Below are 22058 nucleotides of genomic sequence, written 5' to 3'. Positions count from 1 at the left end.
GCATGACCAGCCACCTGTATCTCCAGAGTTCATTCCAGAAGCAAGAGTGGCCTTGTCCTTTCTGAGGCCAAAGGATGGATTGCAGGGCAGGAAGGCACCAGCCCAGGCATCCTGCCCAGAGCCTGCCACTCTGGGAGTCACCAGCACCCACTCACACCCTCACCTCTGCCACCTTCCCCGGGTAAAGGCATCCAGGTGACCCCCCACCGAGCCAGCCCCACCTCACACCTCCCCTCTGAACAGCCTTACCCTGGCAGCTTCGGTTGTCATCCAGCAGGATGTAGCCAGCTGGGCAGGAGCAGAAGTATGTGCCAGGCTGGTTCACACACTCATGTTGGCACAGGAACTCAGAGAAGCTGCACTCGTCCATATCTGGGGGAGACAAGTTACACCTGCTGTTTATAATCACCGACTACCCAGGGAGGGGAGCTTAGTGCTATTCCAGCTTTATTTATTCCAGCTTCCACACTCTCCTGACACATAGGATAGCTTTACTGCCAAGAAGTTGCCAATTCACTTCTTGAACACTTCTGATGATGGGGAGCTCACTACCTATCAAGGCTGCCCACTGATATTTGAACAGCTCTAATTGTTAGAAAATTCTCTCCTACATGGAGCTGAAATCTGTCTCCATCAAGCTTATAACACCCTTTGCCTCTGGCTCAGCTACATCATCTACTCATCACTGGTTCATTTTTGCTGTATAGGTGAATCCACCCTCTACCTCTGGAGGTGAGATTTGTTTGCCTGCTGGAGTTTTCTGGGTGCAGAGCTCTTCCCCCAGACCTAAAAACATTCGCTGGTCCCAGTCTTCCGAAAGGGCAACTTTACCAGTGCTAACTCCCCTCTAATCTCCTGCAAGTTGAGAAACAATATTATTCCTAAAATCACAACTAAAAGGGACATCTCCAGAAGGCCAGGCGGTGTGAATTATATTAAAACTTCAGGGACTTCCTTGGTGGTCCAGTGGTTAAGACTTCGCCTTCCAATGCAGGGGGTACGGGTTTGATCCCTGGTCGGGGAGCTAAGATCCCACATGCCTCCCGGCCAAAAAACCAAAACATAAAACAGAAGCAGTATTGTAACAAATTCAATAAAGCCTTTAGAAATGGTCCACATCAAAAAAGTCTTTTAAAAAAGCAAACAAAAAACCAACCAAACAAAAACAACTTCATTGTGTCCAAAAACCTCCTTGAAAGAGAAAACTAGAGCGGCATGGGGTGGCCCTCCTGCCTCAGGTGATCCCTGGGACGTGGGACCTGGCGCTGGGCCAGCTCTCCAGCTGCAGATGTGGGGACGTGAAGGGGGAGCCACTGAACTTTTAGACTGTGGCCGCTGATGCAGAAGCGGGCGTTCCAGGAAAGCCAACTCTTCATCACACACAGCGTTTGGCAACAGAGCCCCCATTTGAGCCTCATGCGATAAGCACGCCAAAGAAAACATGTTTTTCTTTCATTTGTTGTTTCCCGAAAACTTGCTTTCTCTGTTTTCCCCATGTGACATGTCCTCGGATTGCTCTCTGGAATCACCCAGAGAGGGTGTCAGCGCACGTGAGGCTCCTTCTCCACCATCTGATAATTCCAGGTGTTACATGCCTGATGTCTCTCACATTCGAGAGGGAAAAACTCCTTCCCTTTTCTCCCAGGGGCCTTTGGGCGACAGGTTATGAGCCAGCAGAACTGGGAGGCTGATTTGAAAATTTAAGTGATAGGGAGGGTGGGAGGGAGACGCAAGAAGGAGGAGATACGGGGATATATGTATAGCTGATTCACTTTGTTATAAAGCAGAAACTAACACAACACTGTAAAGCAATTATACTCCAATAAATATGTTAAAAAAAAAAAATCACACTCAGTGAGTCAGATCTGCTCTGTCCTGCCCGCCTCCTGCTCCCCGGGAGCCTCAGAGAGTCTGGTCTTGGCTCCAGCCAACCTAACAGAGAGTGTCCTGCTTATTTCTGTTAAACTTGTAGATTCCATTCATACCTTTAGTAGAAGCAGTGGTAAAACCTGTCATTTCCTGAGAGCTCGCTATGTACCAAGCCCTGGGTTAGATGCTTTACATGCCTCATTTTATTTAATCCTCACCTCGGCCCTAGAAGGAGGTGCAATTACTAACCACACCTTACAGAGAGAAAATGGAGGCTCACAGAAGTTAGGTAACTTAACTAAATTTCCTGATACTGAGTAAGCAGGAAAGCTGGGATTTGAACCCAGCCAGAGGCCCTCCCAGATCCTACACTCGTCAGCACAGTGCCATAATGTCTCCCTAAATGTAAATCATGCTCAGGACTTCAAACTGGTGGATCTGGGGAGTCCTAGGGTTGGGAAATCCCCTGAGCGGGGCTAGCCCCAGTGCAGATGGAGAGGGTAGCACCCACCTCCACCTAACAGACCCGCTCAGTTTATCTCGGTCACAATCCCCAGACGTTACTAAGGGCTGTGGCTCCATCCTCCACTTGAAATACAAAAGCTGAACTACAAGGCTGGTTCTGGCAGGGAGCCCACGTGAGGCCATTTTCACGCATCCACATGAGAACCCACCATGGTTTCCAGGGTCAGCTCACTTAGCACATCTCTATGGGACACGGCTAGGAAGGGTCTGGGGCTGCACGGAGGGGCCCCACCAGCTGGGATAACACAGTGAAGGTAACAGTTCCTGGGGGTGAAACAAGCAGCACAGAAAGGCAGTAAGTAGGAGGGGACAGACAGCAAACTCCCTGAAAACGTCCCTGCCTACTCTTGGGCCAGCCCTAAAGCCCGCAGTGGACAAGAAAGTGGGCATCGTGGTGAACGTGGAGAAGATGGCCATTTTGGTTAAAGTGAGTCAACTGAAGATCTTTGCCAAACCACCGAGGATGGCTTCTTGAAAAGCCAAAAGTCCCTTACACCTTCACTTAGAGAGAGTAAGTTAACACATAATGACACTCAGTTACCACAGCTCTTTAATCTATATGAGCACCCTGGGAAGGTGTTTGTCTGTTGGTTTGTTTCGTAACAAATGGGGAAACTGAGGCTCAGGCAGTGACTTGGCCAGGGAAAGTACTAAACAGGAGAACCAGACTTTGACCTTGGCTCCGTCTGACTCCGCAGTCGCTCTCCCATACCTCCTGCGCAGGAGGCCGGTAACCATCTGTGGATGGGCAGACAATCCTCCAGAAACGAATAATCCCATCTCATAAGGCTAAGCTTTCCACCTCTTAGTTCCTTGGCCCAGATTCCCCAAAGGAGTGCCATGCAGGAGGAAGGGGGCGGGGGCGGTGAAATCTAGGAAGAAAGTAGCTTTTCACGACTGAGGGTATTTTATGGCTGTTTCTGGGACTGACATTTAATCGATCTAAGGCTCTCTGTAACTGCCTACTTTCGGCTCTGGCTTTCCTGGGCCTGGGGAGAAGTGCTCATTTGTTTCAGAGAATTCTGTCCCTAGAACACTCCGGTCCTACGTGAAGCTATTACACAAGTCCCATTCATGAAACCCTAGGATTAGGAAACTTTCCATTCTGGAGGACAGAAAGATTTTCACACCCTCGGGTATGGCCCACTCATTTTGAAAAATACAGGGAAGCATCATTAATTTGTACTGTGCTCGTTTACAATTCCTGATGATGCTAAAAGTGGATGGAACAGAGTTTAATTCAACATTTACAAAAAATAGGGAAAGAAAAGAAGGAAAAATTAAGCAAAGGTTGAGCTGTACATGGCTCTGTGCAGGATGCCACAGGAACAAATATGAGTAAGATGCTGTCTCTATTCTCAAGGAGTTTACAAGAGTTTACACGTTTCTAAGAAGGTTATAATAGTGTCCATACGCTAGCTTGGGCAGAGTCATAGCTTCTTGGGCTTGGAAGGAATTTGCGAAAGGTCAACTGAGCCATCTATGTTTTCACAACAAATTAAGATTTTACTCATTCAACATCCAATCATTCATTAGTTGATTTGCAAACTAGTTATTGCATGCTCGCAGTGTGCCAGGCCTGGAGCTAGGCACTGATTGTAGAGATTTTAGTAGTTTACATACACAGTCTCATTCATTCAACACTCCCCCTCCCAACCCTACCCTGTGAGACTTGCTCTTATTCCTGCTATTATTCTATTAGTACTATCTGCACTATCCCCAAGACTTGACTCAGTGCTGGGTGAGGACAGATAACTCAACCCAACATGCAATATTAGGCAACTCCTTTTCCTCTTCAACGTCATGTCAGACCCTAAAAGGTAGCTCCGCTGATTTTTGCACTAAGGGTCAAATGACAAGGACATGGGACTGCACTCCACCTTTTGGGAAGTGACTCATCTCTGTTTTGTGTGGTTGTGACCCACTGCACTGGAAAATGTCCCAAACTGGAGATGTGTCTGGGAAATGAGAGGAAACACCTGTGAAGAAAGTCCCCGCCCCTGTGCCCCTAATACAGGTGGAAGTCTCCAACGCCAAGCCCATTACCACTGCAATGAACTCCATCATCCTCAAGTTCATATCCCGGGTCGCAGCGGCAGATGAAAGAGCCATAGGTGTTGACGCAGGTCTGCACGCAGGGGTTCTCAGTTGTACACTCGTTCACGTCTGTGGAAAACCAAAGCACATCACTGACCATTCCCACAACAGAACATTTGTACTAACCAGGCAGTAAAATGCACCAGCAACAAAATTACTACCGCTAGGAGACCAGATCCACAGGCACCAAGGATCTCCATCTAGGACCAATCAGATGGACAGCTCAGACCCCAAAGTGTTCACGGAAGAACCAGGGCCTCCATTTGTACGTCCCTTCTGGGGTTGCAAGCTGGGAAGGGTGGAAATGGCATGTATACTATCATATACATGTATACACATGTACACGTATACACCTCCGAGAAGTCCACTCTCCAAGGCTCACCAACAGGAATTTCTAGGCAACATCTGATCTTTCCCATCACCGATTGAATTCATCCCCAATTAGCTCTTCCCTCACCTCCATTGACTTTGAAGTTTCAGGTAAAGAGGTAAATAATCATGACAATTTAAATAATAACTCTATTCATTATTGCTGTGGACTGAATTGTGTCCCCTCCAAAATTCATATGCTGAAACCCTCACCCCCAAATGTGATGATATTTGTAGATGGGGCCTTTAGGAGGTGATTTAGGTTAAATGAACTCATAGGGTGGGGTCCTCATGATGGGATTAATGCCCTTATAAAAAAGAAGCACCAGAGAGCTTGCTCTTGTTCTTTCTGCCATGTGAGACATAGGGAGAAGGTGGCCACCTACAAGCCAGGAGGAGAAGCCTCACAAGCACCCGACCGTGCTGGCACCTTAACCTTGGACTTTCAGCCTCCCCACCTGTGAGAAAATAAATTTCTGTTGTTTAAGCCACCCAGCTTATGGTATTTTGTCATGGCAGCCTGAGCTGACTAAGACAGTTAGACAGAAATAATGTCACTGATTATTACAAAAGGATCTCACACTCACGGGATACTTACAGCCCTGTTTCAGGACCATCACCCCATGTTACAAGTTCAGTAGAATAAGGAGAAGACCACAAAGGGGCACAAGGAAACTTTAAGGAGTGATGGAATATTCATTATCTTGAGTTGGTGACGGTTTCATGGGGGTATACATAAGTCAAAGTGCGTGAAATCATGTACTTTTAAGAGTGCAGTTCATTTTACGTCAATTATACATCAACAAAGATGTTTACCTCTGTTTTGAGGTTGAGAGATGTGCCCAAGTCCCCAAGCTAACAAGGGCACAGTTGAAACTGGGACGTAAGTCAGGGGTCTTTCCACCATACCCAAGATTCATTCCGCACAGCTCGGAGAAGGGGGAGGGAAGGAGGGAGCCCCTTTGTACAATGGCATCAGCTGACCCGTTCTGAGCTCCCCCATCCCACTGCCACGCTCCATAGGGCAATGACCAAAGTTCCAGCTGAGAGAATTTCTATCCCCTTCAAAGTCCAGGTTAACCTCTGAAGACTCTTAACAGAGATTTGAGGGCTTTCAGAGTAAAAGGTAAGTGGCTTAGAAAAAGAAAAAACAGATGGCCATGCATGGAGGGTCCAGTGAGATACCAGTCTCCGCTGGTGCCCAATGGGAGTCTAGAGGCTGTCCACCCAGGAGGCCAGGAAAATGTCGTGGTGCCAGGCCGTCGAGTACAAGTTCAGGCAGAACAGCACTAATGAGCATTAAGGGCTGCAGTCCTCGGCTTCCGGCCGGATGCCGGCCATGCAAGGTGAATGAGCCTACGGCCCACCCGCTCACAGCTCTCAGCTGCTTGTGCTTCTGCCCCCTGGGGCCCTGGCTGCCCTCTCCTGCCAGCCCTGGCACGCACACGTGCCCAAATGCCCTTCAGAGTCCTTTGGGAGCAGACCGCATCCCACTCCGACTTGCTGGACAGGAAGGCTGGACCCTTGGTTCTACACTCATCTCTGCCACCACCTAGCTGTGTGACTCTGGCCAAGTTGCTTAACCTTTCTGAGCCTCGATTTCCTCATCTGCCCTGCCTACCTCATAAGGTTATTGTTGGAGTTCAGTGAAATGAACAAATGTGACAATGCTTTGAAGAGGGAGGGCAAAGCACTCTTCCTTGCTTGAGGTGTTAGGAATACAAAAGCTCGCCAGAGTATGTAACATCCTGTGTTGCCACGGGCCCTGCTGATGCAATATCCCAGTGGCCAAGTGCCCAGTGTCCAGGCCTGGATGCCGTGCCTGCTGCTTTATCACACTGCTGGCCTTGGCACTGCCAGGTGTGTCAACTGTTCCTTGTCAAAGGCCGGTCCCTGAAGGACACATGGGCCTTTTGGCTCTTCTGCGCGTGGCTGTTCCTTAGTGGGCGCTGGGGGAAAACCTGGGCTGGCAACTCGAGCATCCAGCCCTGGCACAGAGAAGCCTGCATCTGCTCTAAGCCGCTTATCACAGCAGCAAAGGAGCCAGGCGCCTGCTCCCTGCTCTATCAGCTCCCTCAACCTCCCAGCCCAGGCTCTGCTCTCAAAAGAAAATGAGTTCTCCTGGCGAGAGGAACACAGTCGAGACTTCTTGGAACAAGCAGCAGAACCAACTTTGGAAGAGAGACTTAGAAAGAATCCAGGATCCAACTCTTTAACGCTGATGCCTTCCTGTTTACCCAATGATTTAGATACGATTAAACTAATGGAGACATAATATCCTCCAAGTAGCTGGCCAGGAGCCTGCCAGCCAGACCTCGAATGGTGTGACAAGGAAATGGATCCTGCAAAACCTGGTGACAGGCTCCAAACAAAGACCTCATTCTGAGTCTCCGGCGCTGCCTCCACCCTGGATGGGGCAGCTGCCAGGGCCTGGAGGCCCGGGCAGCGGGCTGGGGGGCGGGGAGCTTGAGGCCAGGCAGGAATTGCACTGATTCTTGGGTCTTAAGTCCCCCACTCACTTCCTGAGCAGAAGAAGCCTTCAGATGGAAACTGCAATAGGCCTGGAACTTGTTTTTCTTACTTATCAGTATTTGAAGCGATCACGTGAAAGTCAGAAAATGCCTTTGTTTCTTTCATTCTGTTACTGCGGGGAATGCTGGGTTGTAGGGGAAGTTACCACCACCTCCGGACGCTCTGCTAAATAACAGGCCCTCCTAACACGGGTGAGGGGAAACTGTAAGGAGAGGCGTCAAAGTTGCCCGTGAAAACCCCGCATAGAGTGTACCTGAATATTTTGCAATTCATCAAGAATCAGGAGCCCTCTCTCCTCATCTCTCTTTGGGCCTCAGGAATTGAACTCAGGCTATAGGACATGTGACAACATTTCTGGTTGGCCAAAAAAGCTGGCAAGGCGACTTGTGGACAGCAGATACATAGAGAGAAGCAAATCCATGAAATCATAAGCTCCCAGCTGGTGGATGACTGTGGTTCTAATTTCAGCAATACTCAGAGGACATTCTGACACGTTTCACATAACCTCAGTTAGGATCTCAGGTTTCCGTAAACAATGGGATGGGCAGGCAGTGACAATGAGTGGAAATACACTTTAACAACAGCGTTTCCCACCAACATAAACTGTCAGACTCTGAAGAAGACAGCATCTAGGGTTTCACATTGTGTTCAAGCTATCATTCACATCACATACCTTGGCAAGACCTTCCGTCCTCGTTGAGGGTGAAACCAGGGTTGCACGTACAGGAATAAGATCCAGGAACATTCGCACACAGCTGCTGGCAGTAGCCATAGCGACACTCATCAATGTCTGGAGACAGAATTGCAAGCAAGGTAAGATATTCTTTCTTCTCAATCACCGATGCCACCCCAGCATCATTACTGGAGTAGGATCACAAAGGGAAGCATAGGTGAACTAACTCAACAACAGCACCTACTAAGTGTCAGGGATGGTGACACCCTCTGGATTCCGGGCTCAATCTCTCTACCATCCTCCCTGACCCATCTCAGTGCTATCAACACCTGAACGTATACTGAAAGTTGTAGAAGAAATTTCTGCTTAGAGCGGAACATTGGTCAAGATGGCCTCTAAGATTTTATACAAATCTAAGATTTAACGCTAAGATTTATCCAACACCAAGAGTCACTCTAAGATCCTACTTAAGCGTGTCATTGCCCTGGAAAGGGACAAGTTGGCTTAAAGTGTAAGAGGAATCCATAGCCTGGCTCCTGTAGGCTCTTTGCCAGCTCCACTAATAATGAATATGTCCAGCTGTCAGGAACAAGAGTGAGTGTAGGCCAGGTCAGACTGGGTAGCACTGCGGTCTGGAGACCTATGAATCCAGGAACACAAGGATGCCGGAGTTGGCCTTGCATCTCCTCCTTGTAGCAGAGTGGACATAAAACTCTGGATAAACACTCCTCTTCCAAGCCATGATTGGCCTTTCCTGAGCAAGCAGCTATGTGGGTGAATGGTTCCTTCTAGCAGAGCCAGGCTGACATGTACCAGTCAACAGGGAGGCTGACGTCATTGGGAAAGCACTTCTCAATACCCCAAGCTGATGGGCTGACGGGCTGACAGCTGGAGAATTCACTCCTGCAGGATAGAGTGTTTCGAATGAAGCCTCCAGGTGGGGACCAAGTCTCACCTGACTATAGCTATAACTGGTCCTTATTTCATCCTCACCTCCCCCTAAACGTTCCCCCTCTGGTACCCCACTTCCTCTGGAACCAGGGTCCACCAAGGGCTCTGAAGGCCAGCTCAGAACTTGTCTCTGTGCCTGGTTTCCACCACCTACTGCCAAAAAGGACCCCATCTCCACCTCACTCATTGTTCAGCCCTCCTCAGAAACCATGCCCTGCCCTTGTCATTCTGTTTTATCTCTGAGTCGCAGCTACTTCTAACCTGGCTCACCCCACTGCCCACCAAGTGCCACGCAGCTCCTGCTTATAAAGCACATTGACTTGTGCAGTTGCTGATCCTGACCTCTTACGTGGGTGCAGTTGGGCACGTCCCCAAGCCAGGGAGGGAGCAGGGGGAAAAGAGGGCATCTTCTGCCTAGGGGTACCTTGGAAGAAAGGCGATTCCCAGCCCCTTATTTTTCTGCAAAAGCAATGCCTCCAAAGTCGCACAGAGTGGGTGGTGGACGGCTATGGAATTTGCATTTTGAAAGAGAAAGAAGAGTTTGGCTGAGAGAAGGCATGAGTTTAGCCCATACTGAGGAAAGGTCTTCACTTTGGATGTACAGTGTAAGCAGGCCATGCATGTAGCACCACGTCAGGCCTCCAGGAGCATCCCTCCCAAAGCTTCGTGCTCTGCGGAAGAGAACAACCCCCCTGGTAGAGGAATGTCCCAATTACCGCCCCCACTCAGATGGGGAGAGGTTTCCTGGCCCCAAGGTCTCTGTAATCTGGCCTGTATGTCCTGATCACCTGGTTCTCTCTAGCACCTTCTTGTGGTGGAAAAAACTGGACTGAGAAACAGGAGACAGATTTTAGACCAACTCACTCTAACTTTGTCCAACACGTTCCTCTTCTTTGAGTCTCAGTTTCCAACTCTATAAAAGTTGGATGACATAATATCTAACATCCCTTCCAGCTCTGAAATTCTACATACTGACTTCCCATACAAATAACTCACACTGGTTTGCTTATGTTCAAATCAGTGGCATCAAATTTTCCATAATAGCTGAGGTTGGTTAAAATGCAAAGCAATCATCATATTTACAAATGTCCATGTGCAGCCAGCTCTTTGGTGCCTGCAAAGGAAAACCAAGTTAAGTCTAGGCTGGCTTGTCAGACCCCAGGATGCTTTGGACAGGGCTCTAGAGGAGACCTCAGCTCAGTCTCAATCAAGAAAGACCTGGAAAGAAGAACCTTTTTGTTTGTTTGTTTCCATGATGTTGTTTGGATTTGTTTCTCAGCTCCTCCAGGACTGACTTTCAGGAGACAGAATAGTGTCTTAGAGAATTTAAACTAGTAGGGCTTTTCCAAGAAAACAGCAAAGAAATCTCACCCTACAAAGAGAAAGTGAAGTGACAGCTAGAGATTGCTATGAATTCATTCACTTGGCTAAACCAAAAACTAGAGGAGAAGAAAGGAAAATAGCCCTCCAGTAAAAATAAACAGAGAGATCATATAGCCGATGCCAACCGCAAGGGACAAAATTCTCAATTGGTGCTGACTGACTCCTTAAAAAAAGACCACAGTTAGTGGGGCGGGCGTGGGGTGGGGGCTGTGATGGGGTATTAGGAGGAGATGATATTAGACCAGAATCCGCTGATCCACATTTGAGACTTGGGACATTTCTGTGACTAAGCAAGAATTCCCTTCTATTGGTATGATCTAATTGGGACAGAATAACCCTCACCTCTATCACTTCCTGCCTTGGTTATCAACTTCCTGAAGGCAGAAAGTCTAGGTAGAATCAAACATGAACCCTTAAAAAGTACTTTCAAAAACTCTGATGATGACATGCAGTGATGTGGTGATGGTGACAACTGATTTTAAAGGGTGGTACTACGCATAAGCTCAACAGCCTTCTGCCTCCCCCACCCCCAGAGAAAAGCCCGCTGCCCTTAGACCACCAGCCATGCCCACATTTCACTATACCCAACACAAGCATTAACTCTCAAGAGTTTCTGTGTAGCCCACAGAGCTGTTACCTAAGCACTGGCCTTCGAGCAGCCAGTAGCCGTCAGTGCAGGAGCAGGTATACCCTCCTTCTGTGTTGATGCAAATCTGGGTAGGGTTGCACTGGTGGGAATCCGTTGCACACTCGTCCACATCTGTAACACAGACATGTTCCAAAGAATGTCACTTACATGTTTAGAGCCCTGCAGCCACTAGAGGTGCCAGCTGCTTGCTTGTCTGGCTGGGAGGCAGTTGATAATGTCCCTGGGTTATATCCAAGGAGACGGAAGCACCTCCCTAACAGGTACCACTAGGAGGCCCTGACCTTTTTGGAGGGGGCAGAGCTAATCTGCTCCCTGGAAATCCACAAGGGAAATGGCCAAAGAGAGAACACACATCCTTAAGCACGTTTCTGCCATCCTAGCCCATCATTCTCTGAAAGCAAGTTCGACCATTACTTGGTTTAGAAATGCATTTTGTATTAGGCTTACCCATTCACATATTAAACCAGTCTGTTGTGTACCTGCTGTGTGCACAGAGCTATGATAAATACCACTGAGAACATAACAGAAGAAAAAGAAACGTCCCTGGCCAGCGGAATGTTGTAGTCAAGTCACTTGACTGCATCCATGCGCGAACATCTTTCAACGTAGAGCTCCTGCTGCTTCGTGAAGCTCCCCAGAGCCCTCCGGTGTTCCTCCCACGCCAGAGCGCCGAGGGCTGATCTCTTGCTGCCCGCTGCTGACACTGGGTTTCTCCAAGCTGCTGCGTCCCCATCTGCCTGCCATGACAGTGTGCAGGTACTTATGTCCAAGTCGGTCGGTCCCGTTTCCTTAGCTGGGATCTCAGAGCACAGAGACCAAGTTGTTTTCATGGCCACATTTCTCATCTGGTGTACACAGCACTCAGAGAACTGTTTCAGCTGAAACGAATCCTTCTTCCCTTTCTCCCCACACTGCACTTTAGAAAGAGTGTTCAATCCTATAAGCGGTCCTCCTGACGCCACGCTCTCACTTTGACCTAAAGGACAAGACCCCCTAAACCTTTGGCTATGAAGGGATTCACCCAGCGCCCTGGATCCGCCTGGCCAGGTCCCGCCTCTCCTCATCACTCCTGCCCTCACCTGACCGTACTTTAGGGCTCCTGCCTTTTGCCCCCTCCTCACTGCAGGCAGGGTTTGCTCATCTACCCCTTCTCCCCGCCTCTCCAGAACGGACCGTCGTGCCATTGGAAATAACATTAAAAACTGCACTTCACTGAGCCTGGGCAGTGCGCCCGACTCCTCATTTTTTCTCACAATCGCTCCATGCGGTGAGCTGGTGACCCCCACTTACAGATGGGAAAACAGTGAAGATGCTGAATCACCAAGGCCAGAGCCAAGTCCAGGCTTCCCCACCTGCCTGCCTCCCAACCCCCTCTGTGCAGGAGTGACGGAGGTCACACTGCATGGCGCAGGCAGGTCAAGCAGAGGAGAGAGGGCTGAGCTTTTGCTGCCTTTTCCTGCCCCACCTGGAAAATTGTCTGCCTCTTGACATCACCGATGGAAGACTGTGGTGGGGCTGGGAGGCACCTAGGATTCCAAAGTGTAAGCTCCTTGGGTAGCACAGGTGTGCACTCAGGAAGCAAGCACAACTGGTCCAGTGAAACGTTCAGCCAGGTAAGCGATGGTCTCCAGGCTCCAAGCGACACCACCACAATCCACCACCACCGGCATCACGGGTCAACACCAACGACACTGGTCAGTTCCCATCCCACCCCCAATGACCAGGTGTCTGGGCATCGTGTGGAACCAGGCTCCAGCCCGCGAAACATGGGCCACCTCCAAGAACCCGCTTCCAGGGTGGCAGCAGCCTCTGCTCCAGCCTGACACGTGACGACGTGCAGCCTCAGCGGCAAAGACCCGCCGCCGTTCTCAGCTGCAAGAGCTCCTGCCTTTGCCCTGGGCCTCGCTTCCAGCCCCAGGTCTGCCCACCCGGCAAAGCCTCCCAGGGGAAGCGGCGAATAATGCTTGGCCAGCAGCCTCTCCTGCTCAAATCCATACTGAAGCCTCTGATAATAAATAACACAACTATTGGCCAGCACATATTTACATTTTTTCAGCGGGAAGTGATAGATGGCAATTGTACCCTGGGAACAACATTGCCTTAGGAATTTGTGCTCTTTTTCCTGCTACAAGGGGAACACAGGGTGAGGGAGACTTAAGGGGCAACAGAGCTGATAGAGAGACTTGGTGATAGCAAGTTCCCAAGGCTCTGTGTTTGTGTAAACTGGGTGCACACGACATGCCCCCAAAGCCCTGCACAGAGGAACCAAACGCTCACGAGGGGACCAGACTGGGCTCAGAAGGGCATGTGAGGTCTAAATGTGTTTGCACATGTGCACACACAGGCACGTGCAAACTATTCAAATACAGAAACAAAATCTCTAATGTTTTTTTAAAAAACAAAAAAACTCCACCACTTTTACTGAGTTAAAGAATTAACTCAGTTATACCACATTTCTGTTGATGTACGTTCAAAAAACTACTTAAATTGATTGATTGAATGATTGAATGGGTTGAATCAATCAACTGACATTGGATTGTCAACATAAATATATTTTGAGAACTCAATAAGTTTGGAGTCTTTGGGGGATGTAAGTCCCATCTTTATATCCTCAAAACATACCTGGGGCTTCCCTGGTGGCGCAGTCGTTTAGAATCCACCTGCCAATGCAGGAAACACGAGTTCAAGCCCTGGTCCGGGAAGATCCCACATGCCGCAGAGCAACTAAGCCCATGCGCCACAAATACTGAGCCTGCGCTCTAGAGCCTGTGAGCCGCAACTACTGAATCCCGCGCGCCACAACTACTGAAGTCCGCGCGCCTAGAGCCCGTGCTCTGCAACGAGAAGTCACTGCAATGAGAAGCCCGCGCACCGCAACGAAGAGTAGCCCCCGCTCGCCGCAACTAGAGAAAGCCCGCGCACAGCAACAAAGACCCAACACAGCCAAAAATTAAAAATTAAAAACAAACCTGGTTTAACCTGGGTCCATAGTAAATGTTTAATAACTATTTGGTGAATGAATGAATGAATGAACACATGGGCAACAAACATTAAGGCCTTTGAGCCCCCAGACAAGCTTTTCCCAGCCAACTTGCTGACAAGTGCGTGGATTTTGAAAACCACCACCCCACAGAAAAAACCCATCAGCTTGCACACCTGTGGGGCTGAAACTGGGAAAGTTCATGCTGTGGGTTCCGCACGAGGCTAAAAGACTCATCACACATTCCAGCTCACAGCTGAATTGCTTACATTAAATACATTTGACTTAAATAACAGAAGGAAAAGTACGTCGAACCACTCCAAGGACATTCTTTGGCAAAGGGGCCTTTTCTGCATCAGTGGAAAAGTGCAAGTTACGGCAACCTGAGTAAGTGTCATTATCCTTGGACGCCAACCATGCCTGTTACTCCTTTCCTTTTCTGTGGGATGTTTAGGAAACGTCCCTTAAGAGAAAAGAATGCTGGGTTCATGCAATCATTCATGCACTCATTCACTTATTAATTCTTTATGTTCTACTGTGTGTGTGTGTGTGTGTGTGTGTCCTAAATTTCTAGGCCAGTGGGAAAGCTGGTGTCGAGTGCAGTCCCTCTAGCTGTATGGTTCCCGGAAGCAGAGGGTCCCTCCAGGGGGCTGTAGCCCTGGGCAGCTGCCTGGGCCCTTCGAGGATTCCAGCACAGCAGCCATGGCTCGTCTCTCCCCAGCTGGGACAACATCCCCCCACCGGCCAGGCGACCAGCACCCTGGCAACTGAAGGAAAGTGCTCACTGACATCTCCAGAACCAGATCAAAGGCCAGCACTGTGCCTGCCCGGGAAGAAATCATCCTCCATGTTGACCAGCTCAGCTCTGCTGCCCCACGCAGCTCTGAGCTGTCACCCCTCCCTTCAGACATCCCCAGGGTGGCCTTCAATTACACTCTCAATCTCAAACAACAACTGCTCACTTAGGAAAGTCCTCAAAACAGTCAACCTCATTTCCTTGACACCCTTCCAGAAGGCAGAAGTGAGCTCCTGGTCTTGGGACAGCAGCCTGCACGGCAGGGATACTCACATAGGATGTCATACCGATAGCTGTGTCCCATGTCCCCAGCAGGTGTGCTAAGGCAGTGTGAGTGAAGAACACCCTTCCTCCAGTCAAGATCTCACAGGGATGCCAGATGGAGGAACTGGACTCAGACTTCAGACTACACCTGCCCAACAAACTGGAACAACTAAAGGAACAGAATCTTCCAGGCTGAGACCTTAATAGACATTTCTCCAAAGAAGACATACAGATGACCAGTAGGCACATGAAAAGATGCTCAACATCACTAATTATTAGAGAAATGCAAATCAAAACTACAATATGGTATCACCTCACAGGGATCAGAATGGCCATCACTAAAAAGTCTACAAATAACAAATGCTGGAGAGGGTGTGGAGAAAAGGGAACACTTCCACACTGTTGATGGCAATGTAAGTTGGTGCAGCCACTATGGAGAACAGTGTGGATGTTTCTCAGAAAACTAAAAATAGAATTAGCATATGACCCAGCAACCCCACTCTCGGGCATATACCCAGACCAAACTATAATTCAAAAAGATACATGCACCCCTATGTTCATACAGCACTATTCACAATAGCTAAAACATGGAAACAACCTAAATGTCCATCGACAGATGAATGGGTAAAGAAGATGTGGTACACGTATACAATGGAATACTACTCAGCCATAGAAAAGAATGAAATAATGCCATTTGCAGCAACATGGATGCAACTACAGATTATCATACTAAGTGAAGTCAGAAAGAGAAAGACAAATACCATATGGTATCACTTATATGTGAAATCTAAACTATGGCACAAATGAACCTACCTACAAAACAGAAACAGACTCACGGACATAGAGAACAGACTTGTGGTTGCCAAGGAGGAGGGGGCTGGGGGAGGGAAGGACCGGGGGTGTGGGGTTAGCAGATGCAGACTAGTATATATAGGATGGATAAACAACAAGGTCCTACTGCATAGCACTGGGAACTATATTCAATATCCTGTGATAAACCATAATGGAAAAGGAAATTTAAAAAAAGGAATGTCTATATGTGTATAACTGAGTCACTTTGCTGTACAGCAGAGATGGGCATAACATTGTAAATCAACTACAGTAAAAAAAATAAAATTAGAATTTAAAAAAAATTTTTTTAATTTAATTTTTTTTTATACAGCAGGTTCTTATTAGTTATCTATTTTATACATGTTAGTGTATACATGTCAATCCCAATCTCCCAATTCATCCCACAACCATCACCACCCCACCCCCCCACTGCCACTTTCCAGGCTGACTTAAGGGACAGCATGAGAAAAGGCCACAGCCTACAAAGCTGCTAGGTTTAGCCCTTGGAGCAGGAGTCTGTGATGGAGGCAAGTGGTGATTGGCAGGTCCCCCCCCCCTCTTGTCAGACGGAGTTCTCACAGGGCATTGTGACTATCATGCTATTGGTTTATGCCTATTATATGTCCTTCCTTGGGAGTGGATTAGTTCTCAGCATACAACCCACTTTTCTGTCCCCCGTAAAACTAATGGTTCCAAGTATGATCTTAGGGTTAACTCACAGGTTGTTATATAAAAATCTCTACTGGCAGGTATAATGGACAACGTACTGCTATAAATATGCATGAATATGTCTGAATACAAATAATATGCATATGTATGCCAGCTACTTATTATATTTGAATGTACATATTATATACCTACACGCATTTACATTTCAGCATTCCTAAAAGTTCAAGGGAAAATAGTTAAACTGTTTTCATAACACAAATTCTCATTGAAATAAATATCCTTTAAAAATGGTAAAACAAAGCAAAACAAAACAAAAACTAATGGTTCCCGCATGCCCACAGGGAGAACATTTCCTAAGCCATTCTGCCAGCACTAAAGCTTAAGAGAAAAAAAGACCAAAGGGCTGAGACTTCCCCAGAAAGGGCTACTGGGTAAAAAAAATAAGAACTTTGAGAGGCAGGCGGAGCTGGGTGTGAATCCATGCTCCTGCACTTAATAACTGAATATTACTGACAAGTTGATTGATCTCAGGGATGCTCAGATGCTCTGCAAAATAGACCTTCAGCAGCCTGCCTCCTAGGCTGCCATGAGAGTTCACAAATCAACGTGTTTGCAGGTCCCATCGCCGTTGCCTGGCACATAGGAGGTGCCCAGGAAATTATAGTTCCCTTCCCCAGTGAGGTGCTGTTTCTAACAGCTGAGAAAGATAGGAGAAGCTTGGTTTCTGCCTGCTGCAGGCTTTGTCCTGGGATTCAGAAGACACCACGATGACAGCACTCAGTGGGCTGTGAGACATGGTTAGTTCTACGGTTCCAACACAGTTAGAGCCTTCTCCCCCAAGAGCCCGGGAAACGTGACAGGAGATTGAGACAAGAGGTGAAAAGAGGAAGGTACATTCCTTTGTGGGGTCTCAGGCTCCACCTATGCACTTTGGCATCTATAAATCCAGCTATGATTCTGTAATTGTAGACGTCCGAAAGCCTAAGGGTACGTGTGTCTTCCTGAATTCCACAGCCAAATGCGATCAACCTTAACACCACTATTCTTCCCTCCTCCTGTATCTTCTCTTCTCCAATACTGTCAATAAGGCAGGGCTGACTTTGTGAGCCTGTGTACACACCCTCGGCTGAATGTCTCCGTTCTTGAGTGAGAACGGCCATCAGCCAAAGGGAAACATTCTCATTGGGTGACACTGGGAGAAACTGTCGAAAAACGTTTGGAAGACTGCACCTTTCCAAAGGCCTCCACGAGTCCTTTTTTGGACATGGCCGAATCATTTCCTTGGTAGTAAATTTTTACCCAGTGAAACAACATGTTTTCCCAGCCCGTTTTTGTTCCTTCCTCGCTCAAGCTAATGGGGCTTGATAAGAAAGAAGAAAATAACAAGGCACATTCCAACGCCTCCAATTGAAGTCAGTTTTAGGCCTGCTGCTGGGCTGGATCGGGGCCATTTTTCAGCAAGACGACCTCAGTGAAGGCTGGAAGCTACACAGACAGGACAGACTTCCCAAACACCTGCTTAATTAAAGATCTCAGCATTTGAGAACTTGCTTGTTGAATTCCCAGGACATCTGCATTCCATGTGTCTTACGGGTCCTGGGCAGTCATCAGAAGCCAGATTTTTCTGTGTTTACAGCATTTTCCCCAATCCTTGATATCAAGCTTAGAATACAAAGCTTGCTCGTTTTGTGCCTCTAATTAGGCAACAAATATGTGGTCCATTTTCCAAACAACAAAAAATCCTCTCCTTCTGGATGAAACCAGCTGGACTGTAGCTTCCAACCTCTCCATGGAGTCTATCTTTCTATCCATAAAGCGAGAACTTGGAGGAGAGCTCTGAAAGGCCCTTCTAGCTGTGACCTTCTACAGAAACAAAGTATGCAGCTAATGGGGGTCACATTGCTTGGTTCTTGGGTAATTATTTTCATCCAGAGCGCTTGGTAAACATCAGCTGACTTTAGCTGATATCAAACTGGGCAGGGAATTGGCTAAGCTCATTCAACTTTTTTTTTTTTTTTTAAGTTTTTTGCTCATTCAACTTTTGACAACGTATGAATTGTCACTGCAGTGCCAGGGGTGGGGTGGGAGCGAGGGGGTAGTGACATATGTGTTCCTTCTTGAGCATCATGCATCAAATTGTCCTGAGAGTAAGGGGACAAGGCTGCTTATTGCCAATGTAGACATGGTATTTTTTTAAAGGGCATGAGGCTTTAGCCATTATTGTGATTATAAACCAGACAAACATGGAGCTCAAACTAGATTTCCATTTACCAAAAGTCCTGCCATTTGTCCACGAACAGAGAAGGATTTTTGAAACTATTCAAGTCAGTGGTTCCCAAACCTAGCTACACAAGAGAATCGCTGGGCTAAATCAGAAAGTCTAGGGTGGAGGCTTGGAAAGCTGTTTGAAGTTACCTAAATGATTCCAATGCAAAACCATATCTGGAACTTGCTGTGCCAGACCAGTACTTCTTAAACTTTAATGCGCATATGAATCAGTGGGGATCTTGTTGAAATGCAGGCACTAATTTGGTCAATTCTGCATTTCTAAGTTCCAAGTCTGCTGGCCCAGGAACCACACTTCGAGAGGCAAGGTGCTAGATTATTGTGGGTGATGTTTGGTTCTGTATCCATGCAACCTGCTCAGAGTTTAAGAAGCTGTTCAGGAGAGTCTAGGAGGGAATTAAGTGTTCAAAAATCAAGCTGGTAATCCCTAACCAGATTCTTCTCTAAGATCAAACCTGCTGGTTACAATAGTATTGTGATTTTTAGTCTTATTCAAGAAGTTCTCAGCGCAGCCTAAACCACAGTCTAAAAAATGCTTTCCTGGGGCTACATACCCAGCCATTACTCATGTCCACCTGCAGTGGCTGGGCCCAGAGCACTGTGTACCTTCAGAAGGTTCTCCTCCTTTCAGTTTGCTGGTGGTGTTTTGATTTCCTAAGAGTTAACTCCGTTCCCTGAATCTTAACTAAGATCTTGGCAATACTGTCCCCAAAGTGATGACAAAAACTGCAAAAGATTCCAATTAGGAGCAAAGACAATGTTTTTCCTTCAATACAGACCATCCCTTGTTCAGGAACGCAGTCTATAAATACTATAGCTCTTAAATCACGTCATCTCCATTGCATCTCCCCATAGGCTCCGGCTCCCGGTTCCCTCTGAGCATATTTCTCCCCCATACCCTTCTCTCCTGATGCTGTCTCAGTTCACGGTGTCACCGTTTTCCTGAACCTAGGGCTAGAAAGCTCAGTCATCCTTAAGTTCTTCCCCCCACCTCCTACTCTCACACAATTCGCCTTCTGGAAATTTTGCAAATTCTTTCCTTCCATCCCTTACCCCCCAATATTCCAAGGCCTTGCTGTCTTTTCTCTAAACGGTTGGAATAACTCAGTACTAGGCTGCCGGCCTCCAGCCTCTCCCGCTGGAAGCAAATGAAACACAACCTCCAGAATCATCCAAGACATGGAAACGATCGTGTGGTCTCACTGCTCAACACTTCACTCCCCTCCTTAGAAACCACACAGCTTTCTTTTTACACCTCGGCAACAGAGCACGTCAAGCCTAATTTTATACTCACACATGTGCTAATTAAACACATCTGGTTTTATAGCATTTCACACTGTATGACAGAATTAGCTGTGCAGGGCTCCATCTCCCTCCACCAAACCGCAAGTTCCTGGTAAACGAGAAATGGGTCTCATTCACATTTGTGTCCTAAGCACCTAACGTAGCGCCTGGTGTGATGGAGAGCATGGAAGTGAATGAGACTGGAAATGAAGATACTTTGTCCTTGGACTTTTCTGAAGGCAAGAGGGGGAAGTCAGTTACACCACAGGACAGGAGAGGAAGGCAGTTCGGCCAACCACCTCTTGGGTGGCCCCACGTCTCACGCCGTGGGAGGGAGGATGTCTGGGAACAGCGCCTGCCCAGCAGAGCCTCAGGCCCCCACCTGTAGTGCCCGGGGCCTCATCCCCGCCCCAGCCTTCGCCCAGGGCTGATTTGAGAGTGTCCTCAACCTCCAGAGGCTTTGACACGCCATGTGCTTGGCCTGATGGAGTGAGTTATGTTTCCTTTTTCCTCCTAAAGAGCCGTACATCTCAGACGAGGAAGAAGTTTATTCTCAACAATCACGGGAGGGAGGAACATCGGAGGAGAGAAAAGAAACACCTTTCCCTGGCCTGAAAATGGGCACCAGCAGGACCCCTTAGCGCACAACCAGCCCAATCCTTTTTGCAGGCTCAGGACCAAACCCTTGGCCTGGTGGGGGCTGGGAGATTAGCCGGGTATGCAAATTCACCCCAAGGAAACAATCAGCCTGTCGTCAGCAGCAAACACTCCCCGCCAGTCCCTCTCAGAGCACGAGAACGGAATCTGCACGTGTTCTCCTCCCCACGCCGGGGTCAGAGACTCTGCTACCACTTCTGACTCCATCACTAACTAACCAGGGCACCCATGTGTATGTCACTGGCCTGCATTTGCTCCCCTGTCTCTGAAATGGGGCCACCATCACCTGCCCTCCTAGGACTTGCAGGCTAGTGGGGAAGGCAGGCGGTGAACAGAAACCAGTGTGGAGGGCACTGCAGAGGTTATGGGAACACATAACAGCGAGTGTCCCACATCTGGGAGGTGAGGCGAGGTCTTGCCCATGGACAGTGACACAGGGGAACACTTCCTTCACATACACCCATTCCTGGAACCCCAGGACAAGGGAGGGGAGTGACAGATGGCTCTTTCAACATAACAAGTTACAAGCAGCAGGCCAGCTGCTTATAAATATAAATATAAATATTTATAAATATAAATATTTCGAGAGACCTTCAAGATGGTGGAGGAATAAGACATGGAGATCACCTTCCTCTCCACAAATACATGAGAAATACATCTACATGTGGAACAACTCCTATAGAACACCTACCGAACGCTGGCAGAAGACCTCAGACTTCCCAAAAGGCAAGAAACTCCCCACATACCTGGGTAGGGCAAAAGAAAAAAGAAAAAACAGAGACAAAAGAATAGGGACAGGACCTGCACCTCTGGGAGGGAGCCGTGAAGGAGGAAGGGTTTCCACACACTAGGAAGCCCCTTCGTGGGTGGAGACGGGGGGGGTGGGCGGTGGGGAAGCTTCGGAGCCATGGAGGAGAGCGCAGCAACAGGGGTGCGGAGGGCACAGTGGAGAGATGCCCGCACAGAGGATCGGTGCCGACCAGCACTCACCAGCCTGAGAGGCTTGTCTGCTCACCCGCCAGGGTGGGCAGGGGCTGGGAGCTGAGGCTCCGGCTTCAGAGGTCAGATCCCAGGGAGAGGACTGGGGTTGGCTGCATGAACACAGCCTGAAGGGGGCTAGTGCACCACGGCTAGCTGGGAGGGAGTCCGGGAAAAAGTCTGGAGCTGTCGAAGAGGCAAGAGACCATTGCTTCGGGGTGCGCGAGGAGAGGGGATTCAGAGCACACCTAAACGAGCTCCAGAG

General features: G+C 48.3%; 1 protein-coding gene across 3 annotated transcripts in view; it reads right to left on the bottom strand.

Annotated features, from left to right (window-relative positions):
- The window catches only part of FBLN5 (fibulin 5), an 84397-nt gene that overhangs the window by 13616 nt on the left and 48723 nt on the right, over window positions 1–22058 (bottom strand). For all 3 annotated transcript variants that reach the window (XM_082451376.1, XM_082451375.1, XM_082451374.1), the window contains 4 exons: window positions 11037–11159; window positions 8066–8182; window positions 4441–4560; window positions 250–372 (listed from right to left, as the gene is read on the bottom strand). In XM_082451376.1, coding sequence (XP_082307502.1) covers window positions 250–372; window positions 4441–4560; window positions 8066–8182; window positions 11037–11159 — 483 coding nt within the window. The remainder of the gene's footprint in view (window positions 1–249; window positions 373–4440; window positions 4561–8065; window positions 8183–11036; window positions 11160–22058) is intronic.

Source organism: Balaenoptera physalus (assembly GCF_965194825.1).
Source record: "Balaenoptera physalus genome assembly, chromosome: 2".
NCBI lineage: Eukaryota > Metazoa > Chordata > Mammalia > Artiodactyla > Balaenopteridae > Balaenoptera > Balaenoptera physalus.
This window is presented reverse-complemented; position numbering and strand designations above follow the sequence as displayed.